Consider the following 12,293-nt stretch of genomic DNA (forward strand, 5'->3'; position numbering starts at 1 on the left):
CGACTCAACAAATTACTGAAATTGTGTATTTAGACAGACTGGGATTTAGGGTTGTGCTTGTAAAATTCTGTGGGCCACGCTACGGTTTGATTTTTGCCTAATATTTTTGTTTACACATTTTAGTTTTTTTAGTAACATTTTCAAATTGAACTTTAATTATTAACTAACTTGGCCAAACTTATGATACCAGGAGAGTTACACACAGGATAAATTTGTCTATTTGTCCAAGCAGCAAAGAATCCTGTGGCACCTTATAGACTAACAGACGTTTTGCAGCATGAGCTTTCATGGGTGAATACCCACTTCTTCGGATGCAAGTGACTTGCATCCGAAGAAGTGGGTATTCACCCACGAAAGCTCATGCTGCAAAACGTCTGTTAGTCTATAAGGTGCCACAGGATTCTTTGCTGCTTCTACAGAACCAGACTAACACGGCTACCCCTCTGATACTTGTCTATTTGTCCACTATGTCTACATTGATTTTGTTTTTTCCTTTTAATATATATGTTGGTGTATCCTGACTCTGCTTTCAATATCTACATAATGTTTGCCTAAATTTAAATAATTTGTATGATTTACATATGTAAATAATTTTGCATAGATGGCAATAGGAGTAGCTGCTCCCTAGCTGCTGCAGTATACAGCACTCCTAGTACTCTTAGTAAGGGGGAAAGAAAGGGAGCTCTAGGATGTGCATCAACACTTGCAGAATCTGATTAGCTGATCACTCCCATTCTTCCACCTTCTGGGAAAGAGCAGCCTATCAAAAGAGACTTCTCCATAGATGGGGGTTCTTGTGGCAGAACCGTAGCAGCCATCAGGGAATAACTGTGCAGTCAACAGGTCCATACACCACCATAGGAAATGGGTGCCACATCACCGGGTGATTTCTGTTCCCTCCCAGAGATCAGAGATTGCCTGTATAGATCCACGTGGTAGTTTATAAGGCTTTTGGACCCACGTCTTTAGGCAAGAGTGAGCAGAAGCACAGATTAGTGCTCAGGTGGCGATACATAAATCAAGACTAGGCCAAGCTTAGTGAGACTAGTGGTAATCATCATCAGCTGATCATCTGGCTGGTTCTGAAGCCCAGAAAAAGGGCTGAGCCCACCAGCCAAAAGCCTGGTTGCCCAGTGATCTAGTCCAGATCTGCATTTAGAATAGTTCATTTGCTATATATACATGAAGGTAAAGGTTTCGTCAGGCGAGATCTACATAGGAATTTTGTGGGTGGTGCAACATAGATAAGCATATTTTAATATTTAGTCCTAACTTTGCATTGGGCCAGATTCTGCCACTCTTACTCACACTGAATAGTACTTTACTTCTCAAGTAGATCTGTTGAATTCAGTGGATCAGGTCCTATTCAGCGTATATAAGAGTGGCAGACTCTAGTCCATTGGTAATAGCACACATGTGATGTGATCTCAGTGAGACCAGGGCCGGCTCCAGAGCCCAGCGGGGCAAGCACCTGCCTGGGGTGGCTTTTTCCCGGGGGGGCGGCAGGCTGGGCCGGCGGACCTGCCGCAGTCATGCCTGCGGGAGGTCCACCGGAGCCCCGGGAGCAGCGGACCTGCCGCAGGCATGACTGCGGAGGGGACGCTCGGCCGGTGGCTCCAGTGGACCTCCCGCAGGCATGACTGCGGACGGTTCGCTGGTCCCGCGGCTCGGCTGGACCTCCCGCAGGCATGACTGCGGCAGCTCAACCGGAGCCGCCGGACCAGCGAACCGCCCGCAGCTGCGGGAGGTCCAGCCGAGCCGCGCGACCAGCGGACCCTCCGCAGTCATGCCCGCGGGAGGTCCGCTGCTCCCGCGGCTCGGGGGCGCCTCCCGGGCATGACTGCTTGGGGCAGCCAAATTTGTAGAGCCGCCCCTAAGTGAGACTGTCCATATTTGACATCACAGGACTCTTAGTCTATGGAATACAATATGCTCTGGATATGTATGCATTGTCTGTGTGTGTGAAGTGCTGTGATATTGTTTTATCCTCAGGTTAACGTAGAGAAACCTAAAGGTGATTTAAGATTTATATTGAAACTTTTCACAGTTATCACATTTCAATTAAAACATGTAATGGATAAACTATACATGGTATACTAACATGCATGCTTATTTTGTCATTTATTTTGTGATTATATATAATTGATCTCATGTAAACTTTTCCCATAATACTCCATTTCCTTTTAAATTCTTTAGTAGTAATATCAAGACTGCCCCCATCACCTCACTGAGTCTTCTATGCCTGCATGAAGCTGTTAAAGTTAACTAAGTGTGAATGTCTGTCAAGTACAGTCCTTACAGGACAGCATGTACATTTTATATATTTTGAGTAAAGAATAATTAATAGCTAATTAGTATAATGAAACTAATATACAGCAGATGCAGAGAAGACCTTGTGGAAAATTATTGTGAATTAGATAACATGTGATTTGGTGAAAGAAAGCTTGTAGATAAGAATTAAAGCAGTGGACATGTGGAGGGACAATCAGTGGCTGTCTATCTCAGATACCTAGGGAATAATTTAATCAAGTTTGCTATTGTAAAACTCAGTGCTTCAAGCTGTTCAGTTTTCACAAGTAGGTAACTTGGGATTTGGGCTTTGGGTTGTGGCATTCCTACACAGTCAAGGTTTAATGTTGAAATTATGATTTATTGAGCAGTTTAATCATCTTAATGCAGAGTACAAAATATAAAGGCAGGGGAACCCCGTCTCTGTCCCAGCTCCATATCCTATTTATGTGTACTCGCAGAGCCTTTTTAGACTTCTCAGAAATACCTGATCCATTGTGCCTGTCTGGGTTTGTCCCATTAGTCCATTGCCCTTCTGTTTCACCTACCCTTACTTGGAAAATGCAAAATTACTAAACTGGGACCATAAATATTTTAAAATAAAACAGTCAGCCTGGTGCCAAATAAAATTCTGTTGGGTCTTCAACCAAATAAAGTTTCAATTAACAATTGTTCTTTAATCATAAAATATACTCTTTAGTTATGAAGTGACTGCTCTCATCATTGTTACTGAAAATTAGCACAGAAGTCATGGAGAAATAGGGAAGAAAAATGTATATTCAAGGAAGATGATTTCATTTCTGTGGTTTAAGAAGTGATTGTATATATGAAAATAGAGATAAACTTGCAGTTTTCTCTTTATATACATGTCTGTTTTATATGATTAACTCATTAGGTTTCCAATTTTCATAGAAAGATGTAAGGGATATCCTGACTCCTATACACATTGAAGCAACTTATCGTCTTGGGCATCATATTCTAAGGAAAAGAAGTGTGGAGGAATTCCCACCACTTGAACCAGTTCTTCAGCAGAGGAAAGAAAAAGACATTATAAAAAACAAGGTTAAGATATGGATATTTTTGTCTGAACTTCAACAAAATGAATACACATTGTAAATCATTATCTAAAGCAAATTTCACACAGTGCAGTATAACTAAGGAATGCATTTTCTGAATTGGTGTCTAGATCTCTTGGTGACAGGGACATTAAAAATGCCTTGATTTTATTAAATAAATCAGTAGGCTGAAACTAGAATACTAAGTTTTGTCTAAAGGATGCATTGCTTACAGAACCTATATCTAGTTTGTATTTTATATTTTTTACTCTAATGGTACATATGAATTGGCACAGGATTATCCTGAAGCATGTAATTATCTCTTATTAATTATATTCTCTTATTGTTTCAGGTATATTGATATTAGTACTAGATATTTTCTTACCAGTCTTCTAGTTTCACATGATCTGCTGAGTCAAATCCCAGCATGAATTGCATGTTAGATACCCAGTACGCTGCTTATGTTAATTTATACTCCATTATTTCCACAATGTTGATGAAGTATGTGTTATCTGGAGCTACTCCCAAGTTTTCAAGCACAGTGACTGGAAAAACCATACATTAAAGTACCATAACTAGGCTATTTCCCTCCCCTTCCCCTTCCCCCAGGAGCAAAAGTCAAAGTGTTCTTATGATTTGTAATTGGTATAATTAAATAACACTATTCTGACTGCCCAACAATAATAAGTTTCACAAATTCAAAATAAAATTGACAGCCAGAATGTTGAGATGCCTACTTGTGCTGTCCAGCTCAGCTTTCCATTTCTGGACCCACGTACAGTTTTAACAACAGAGAACCTTGCTGCGTGCCATAATACAGTGGCATACACTTAGTCTGCGGAACTTCAGTAACCACAGCACTGACACAACCAACTCACAGCACTACTGTCAGAGAAACCTAATATCACATAGGCAGTCTTTACTGAGATAAACTGTGTAACCAAGGTAGCTGCTGCCCTATCGTAGGACACTACAGAACTGTCCCAGGAACTTCAGGCCCCTAAAATGCTTTGTCCTTGCATGTACCTTTTAGAATTGGCTGATCGTATCTCTATTGGCCCAAGAATGAGACACTTAGCATGAGACAGAATGCAGTGTCTGTTATGTGGCCAGAGAAATGGCAAGTCACACCTGATTTAGCTCCTCTTTCAGTAGCAAGGGCTATTGGGCACTCACAATGCTTAGATAATAATGTGGTGATACATGCATTAGAATTACTTTGTACCTCTTACTCTGTACATACTGTTTTGAAATATTTTCATTTTTGTCATCTCTTCACAGATGGTTTTTGCAAGATTTTGTTCCCGAGAAAACTGTTCTGCTGACTTGAATGTTTCTGGAAAACTTGCATTTCCAAAGTAAGTACAATATGACTTCTGTCTGCTAAATGAGATTAAGTTGGGCTTTATTTATCTAATTTAGTTTTCCTTGCTATCTAGGTAAAATTAATTTGCAAAAGTAGACTATGAATTCCCTAAGCAAACATTACAGGAATAAAAATTAGTTTCCAGTTAAAGATTATTAAACAAACAACCTTTCAGAAAGTATAACAGTAATGTATTTTATACATAATAGTTCTTTTTCAATTATACTCAAGATAGCATTTTGTTGTCCATAAAAATATACTTCTGAATTTCTAATTCAGATGTACTGAGATACATATAACTCACTGCACATCCAAAACTTAGAACCCTTTTTAACTGACAAGAATTAAACTGTTTCTCCTGCTGTTATGACAGTACTATACTTGCAGTGTACAAAAGGAAATACTTCATTTTTGTGCTAGCAGATTGGTGTATTTACTATTTCAATTATGAAATAAGGAAAAAGAACTACTTAAGAATATTCGCTGTACAGTTTAACACTAATGATAGAGGCACCAGATGGTTGGGCATTATGTGTGGTTTGGATTCTTTTCCCCTAGATATACTCGCTTGCATTTTCCAAGCTGAATTTCATTTTATAACTTTTCACCCATGTTCTTAATCTCTTTAGGTCCTCTGTAGTATTTCTTGGTCTGCAGCTCTTTCCAATTTGCTATTGTCCTTAAATTTCATTATCATGCTAGACTATTAATTTTATTTAAATGTCATGACAGTTCATTAAGACTGGATCTCTGCAGAACTAAACACTCTTCCTCTGTGCTATCATTACCCTTTATAGTCCTTCAGCTAGTTTTCATTCACGTGACAGCGTTCCTACCCAATGTGATTTGAATTCTTTTTTGAGTAAGATTTTAAAAGATCTGTTCATGCCATCTCCCTCCTCCTCTCCCCAAGTATAAGAGCATAAAAATGGTCATACTAGGTCAGACCAATAGTTCACCTAACCCAGTACCCTGTCTTCACACAGTGACCAATGCCAGAAACTTCAGAGGGAATGAACAGAACAGGGCAATTATTGCATGAATCATCCCCTGTTGCACACAGAATGGGGCTGAATCCATGACCATCTTGTCTCTCTAATATCCTGGGACTGACATGGCTACAACACTGCATACTTCTTGGGTAATAGCCATTGGTGGACCTATCCTCCATGAACTTATCTAATTCTTTTTTGAACCCAGTAATACTTTTGGCCTTCACAACATCCCTTGGCAGTGAGTTCCACAGGTTGACTATGTGTGGTATGAAGAAGTACTTCCTTTTGTTTGTTTTTGTTTTAAACCTGCTGCCTATAAGTTTCATTGAGTTTCATGATTAGAACCTGGCTTCAGTGTCTCTTTGCAAACCCTGAGGGCTGAGAAATTTTATCTGCTGCATATCCTTGATTCAACATGGAACTAGCTCCCTGATTAAACGTGTTTTTTGGTTTTATAAATATTTAGATTTTTACAGGTTCTATTGAATTGAGCTGCTAGTTTCATTTTGTAAAACAGGGGTTCTCAAACTGGGGGTCAGGACCCCTCATGGGGTTGTGAGATTATTACATGGGGGGTCACGAGCTGTCAGCACCCACCCCGGACCCAACTTTGCACCCACCATTAATAATGGTGTTGAATATATTTAAAATTGTTTTTAATTTAAAAGTTGGGAGTCACACTCAGAGGCTTGCTGTGTGAAAGGGGTCATCAGTACAAAAGTTTGAGAACCACTGTTGTAAAACATCTTTAAATGGTACATAAATAATACTATAATCATGTTATTTTGATTAATGACTCCTATGTGATTCTGGGCACAAGCTTTTGAGTCTTCATGGATTTCATAGTAAGATTCTTCTCCTTCCCTCAATCATTTTCTTAGGCTTTAAGATAGCAGTGCTTGAAAAATTTTGCTTTTCTAATGTAAAGGATTTGGAGTATTTTCACTAGCATTAATACAAGTTAAGCAGGTTTATAAATACTATTACATTTTACAGGATGGAAACAGAGTACAAGAATTTGTACCATCTTTTTCAACCGAAATAAATAGGCTACATATCTTGAAAAAGTGTGAAATATCACCTTAAATTACTTTTTGCCCTAGTATCTTGATTAAAAACTGGTTAGCTGTGAAGCATTAATTTATTTTGTCTAGACAGAATGCATTCATTATCCAGGAACAGCAAAGCAAATGCTTTTTTAAAAAAAGACAAATGTCTCCTAAATGAATGGAATTGTACAGGGGTTGTCACTGAAATACTTCACTTGAGTCTTGTCCTTTACTTCTTGGGTTATGGTTCAGCATGGATGCACTACCTTGTTCTGTTTCTATTGCTTAGATTCTGGTCTGCTCTGTAAATTTCAAATATGCATTATGCATGTTTTAATGAAGAATGAAATATGATTACCAGGGAAAAGCTCTAGTTCAGCTTTGCCACACTCCCAGATGTGCACCTGGTGCTTTATTGCACTTATGTACTAAGCTGGTGGGCATCTTTCTGACAGCACCTTGTTAATGAATCAAGTTGCAGTAAAATGTATTCCAGAAAAAGAGCACAATAGCAAGTATGTAAATGTGGTAAATAACTTTAAAAGGTAAAGTGAACTAGAAAATCCAGCTACTGAAATGTTAACATTGTGTTTCTCTTTAATTTGATGTTGTCTTGGAACCTAGCTGCTTATGCAGTGCTTTCACCTTCTGTTGCTTGTCTAAGTGCCAACTTCTTTCCCAGAGGTGTTCAGTGACTAATGTTTGGTTTCAAGCCAGAATATTTGATAAATGCCTATTTCTAGGCAGCTCTTCTGCAAGTCTTAATTAAACTTTAATGTCAAACTGAAGTTTACTTTTAGAACCTTAGGTGCCTTCACTTGTAACATGATTATAGAACACTAGGTAGAACATAAAATAGGCATGTTCACTCACCTGCCTTTCGTCCTGTTTCACATTAACTCAGTCCCATACCTCCATTGAAAGCGGAAGACTGCAGCCTTATGTGGCACGTAGGGATATAAATACAAGGCTTTAATCATAAACATTTCCCTGTGTTTAAAAAAAATCAGTAATGCAGATCTCAATAGCAGGCAGAGAAAAACCCAACTAGTGAGACCAGAAACTCTCAACCATACATAAACATTACAATTTATCCACATATTTATTGCCCTGTTGGAATGTTTCCTTAATAAATTCAGTTGATATAGCCACCCTCATTCTAATGTTCTCCATTCTGGGTGAAATTCTCCTCTATGCAGAGGGCCTGCCAAGCCTTAACTTGAGGGCGTAAGTGGTGCATAGACCTCATATAGCTCCTCTGCACAGGAGTAACTTCCCCTTAGAGATGCTGAAGCAGGAAGACATTCTTCTACATCTCTGTCTGGGCCAAAAGCCAGCAGAAGAGTAAGCAGCATTCCTTACTATCATGCATCTCTGAACTAGCTCTCCAATTACTCAGACCCTAAAAAGTGCAATGCAAATGAAACATTATGGTGGATTGAGTACTGTTTAAATAGTGGAAGATTGAGTTGCCTTCAGCTAGATGAGCAAATACCTATTTTACCAACAACCTCCAATTGGGCTTTGCAAATACCTTACCACGTTGAAAGGGTTTTGCTTTTTTTTTCCTTTTTCCAGACGCTCTCCTTTTTACTGAGGTCACTTGTCTCTGTACATGTTGTACATATCACTGCTTTTCTCATATAATATTACATTTTAAATATATTCCTTATTTTTATAGACCTCATGAAAAGAAAACATATCTTTCAGTTGGAAGTATGAAGACTTTACTCTTGAATATATCTCTGAGCAATGCTGGAGATGATGCATATGAAACTGCCCTCCAGATCCAACTCCCTAAAGGTCTTTATTTTGTCAGAGTTCTAGAACTGGTAAGAATTGAAATTTGATGTCGTCATAATTCCTTGACCATTCTCACATTACCTGGACAGACTGTATAGCTATATCTACACTACAGCTGAGAACAAGCTTCCCAGCTGGGGTAGACAGACTCATGCTAGTGGGGTTAACACTAGCACACTAAATATAGCTGTGTGGATGTTGTGGCACAAGTGGAGGCTCGAGTTACCCATCTGGGCTCAGACTCATGGGGTAGGGTTAACAAAAAACCTCTAAGTAGGGAAAGCTGACAACACTCAAGATTTTCTGCTTAAAGCTCTAGTTAATCCATCCACAGAGTGGGCACAGTTTAATCAAATTAGACAATTTTTTTTATTTAATAGTAAAATATTGCAGTAAATGAACAAAACTAGTGACTTCCAAATGTATTTGGAAATACTAGTATTTAACCTCCCTCATAGATCAGACCCTACTAAATTCATGGCAGTGAAAAATCTGGTCTCCTCCATGAAATCCACTGGGGAGGGGCAGGGCTGGGGGTGCCCTAGCTGGGACCCCTACCATGTGCTGGGCTCTTGGCTGCTACTCCTGGTGGGGCTGGGGAGAGAAGGGATTTCCTCTTTATCTGCAGGGGCCACTCCCAGGGCTGGGTCAGACCCACCTCTGGGAACGTCCCCCGACTGCAGAAAGCTCCACACCCTCGCCCCACTTCCTGCCCCCATTGCTCTCCAGCTGCAGGGGGAGGGATCACTGCACAGTGAGCAGCCGCAGAGATTCTTGCTGCTGGAGGAGGGTCCCAGAGGTGGGTTTGCCCCAGCCCCGGGAGTGGCCCCTGCAGGCGAAGAGGAAGTCCTGTCCCTCCCCAGCCCCACCAGGACTAGCACCTTGACCCGGGTGCACAGTTGGAGCCCCCCTCAGGGCATCCCCAGTCAGCAGTGCCAGAATCAGGAGGGCCAGGGGACCTTTTAACATGAGCAAAGTTTGTGGAGTAGGAGGTGGTTCTTCCCCCCCCCCCCCAACTGCCAGCCTCGGGTAGGTGCAGAGCCCCTGGCAGCACCACCCAAGGATTGCAGTGTGGAGGGCAACGCCACCCCTGCCCCCAAAACTATGCCCATATTAAAAAGTGGGGGGCATGGCCCCTCCTATTCCAGCGCTGGTGGCACTTCTACAAAGGTTCCAGGAACCCTTGCCCCTGGTCCTAGGCTCAGCTCTTGGGAATTGAAGGGGCCTTGAGCTTTTTTGGGGGGGGGGGAACCACAGCGCCCCCATGACCACATGGCCCTGGGCAGTCACCCACCTGTAAGGCCAGCCCTGCCTCCACAAAAAATGATGGCCCCCCCAATACCACATGACCCCGTCTGTGCTGCCCAGCTCTGAAGGCAGTGCCTCCCAGCAGCAGCAGCAGCGCAGAAGTAAGGGTGGCAGTACTGCAACCCCCTTACAATAGCTTTGCGATCCTCCCACAAGCCTCTTTTGGGTCCGGACCCGCTTGGTTATAATACCATAGAATTTCAGATTTAAATATCAGAAATTGTGCAATTGATGATTTTTAAAATTCTGTGACCATGAAATTGACCAAAATGGACCGTGAATTTGGCAAGTCCCTATTCTTAGTATCACAGAAATATAGGGACTTCAAGAGATAATCTAGTCCACTGGTTTTCAACCTGGGGTCCGCCAACTATATCAGCAAAAGGTTATCATTATCATAGAACAGTGGTTTTCAACCTGTGGTCCACAGACCCCTGGGGGTCGGCCAATGATGTCTAAGATTTCCAAAGGAGTCCATACCACCAGTCAAAAATATTTAGGGGTCTGCAAATGAAAAAGGGTTGAAAACCATTGATCTGGTGCATCTCTCCACACCGAGGCAGAACTAAGTGTACATAAACCTTCCCTGATAGATATTTGTCTATCTTGTTCTCCTGTTTTTAAAAATATCCAGGGACTGATCCTCTGAGCTGTTCTCAGGAGGTACAGAGCACCTTGTTGGATCAGACCTTTTTTTTTTTTAATTATTTTTTTAAAGAAAGCTAGAGACTAATAGCAATCTTTCGAAGGAGATACAAAAATTCTTTCCCTCTAAATTTTTATTATTTTGTTTAAAGAATTTACTTCTAAGATGTTTATACTGGACTTCTTATCTTTGAGAGGATAATTTTAGACTTAAATAGGTTGACAATGTACTTGCAAAGTCAACTAATTAACCAACAGACTATGAAAAAGTAATGAAATAATTTGATTGGTGCAAGGAATTGAGCAATATGGACTCATTGGACTAGTCAACTAGTAGCAGTAGAAATACTTTGTAAATTCCCACTGGTGTTCACTGAAGCAGTAAATACTCAAAGTGAAATTTTATGGCATATATGTAGCTTGAAATTTCTGAAATAACTTTGCTAAATGGCCATTAGATTCATCGCTTAAAACTGTTACTGGTTTTTCATTTTTTAATTTTAGGAAGAAAAACAGATACATTGTGAAATATCAGATAAGGAAGCTCATGCAGTGAGACTTGACTGCAGTGTTGGGTATTTATATGTAGATCATCTGTCAAAGGTAAAATAAACCTGAAATTATTAATCTTTAAAACTATGTCTTGGTTTATGAGTAAGTGCTTAAAATGTATGACTTGGAAGGGGAAACTTTATATTACACACTTTACATAAGGTCTGCTAAAGCTAGAATGAAAATGTTCAACAAATAAATTATTGCTCATCTTCTTCCTCTCTATACCATATTCGCCATCATGGTAATTGAGAACCTGAGCTTCTCATAGTCATAGACTTGAATGGGCACAGCTCTAGGAATAGTTTATTAACATTTTGTCAGATGTCTCATGACATCCCATATCCTTTTGCTTTACTTCATTGAGAACACTGTCCCCATTATTGCATTTATGGGAGGGTCTGAGTTTCTGTTAATAAGTCAAAGTTGAAATATCGCATTGAGACACCGAGGACAAGATATACACAACAGAATGCAGTTTATTGCACCTAAGTAGACGCTTTGTAGGTATGCCAGTGTTTTTCTTTAAAATAATAATAATAAAAGCCCTTCATTCCACTATCAAGAAATTAGCCTTTTACAATTTATTTGAAACAATGCATTCAAATCAAATTAGCTATTACAATGTATCGAGCAGGCATATCATACATATTGTAATCGTGCTCACTTTATGGTGAACTGTACCAAGGAAGTCATTTAAACGTTACTTTTCTAGTTTTGTTCTTTTAACTGATATTGATGTGAAGTTACCATGTGTTTAAAAGGATTTTAACAATCAGAAAACGATTTTTTTAATCCAAAGATTCAATAACATCTCAGTTTTCTGTTACAAAGAGTATGAGAGGTATTTGTGTTTAAAAGCTTAGAGACAAAGTTTATTTAGTCAGTCTGCCTCTTGTACTGGATTCACTAAAACATCTGTGCTTCTACCAACATAGTTTTCTTTCTGTTTAGCTCCTTGCCTGCTAACTAGGATTTAGTTGAATTGTTTCTGGCTGTAAGGATTGGCATCTTTGTCTGCACACAGATGTTAGAGCCTCTCTGTAAATAGGCCTGTAAGGGCCATTGTGTGAAAAAAAGTGGTCACTACCTTATTTTTTATTTAGCATCAGCAACATGCTTGGTATTTGAGACCGACAACACAGCCCCTGCCCTGAAGAGCTTATAGTTTTTTAGGTACAAATCATTTCAAGATTAAGTCTGTTCTGCTCAGGGGCAGCTTTAGGCATAT

The 12,293-nt window shown here is 40.0% G+C and overlaps 1 protein-coding gene across 1 annotated transcript in view; it reads left to right on the top strand.

The window, feature by feature from the left end:
• Window positions 1–12,293, top strand: part of ITGA4 (integrin subunit alpha 4) — a 57,535-nt gene that overhangs the window by 32,306 nt on the left and 12,936 nt on the right. The window contains exons 16-19 of the mRNA XM_045032674.1: window positions 3,202–3,351; window positions 4,626–4,702; window positions 8,436–8,586; window positions 11,015–11,113. Coding sequence (XP_044888609.1) covers window positions 3,202–3,351; window positions 4,626–4,702; window positions 8,436–8,586; window positions 11,015–11,113 — 477 coding nt within the window. The remainder of the gene's footprint in view (window positions 1–3,201; window positions 3,352–4,625; window positions 4,703–8,435; window positions 8,587–11,014; window positions 11,114–12,293) is intronic.

This window comes from Mauremys mutica, chromosome 10 (genome assembly GCF_020497125.1).
Source record: "Mauremys mutica isolate MM-2020 ecotype Southern chromosome 10, ASM2049712v1, whole genome shotgun sequence".
NCBI classification, from domain to species: domain Eukaryota; kingdom Metazoa; phylum Chordata; order Testudines; family Geoemydidae; genus Mauremys; species Mauremys mutica.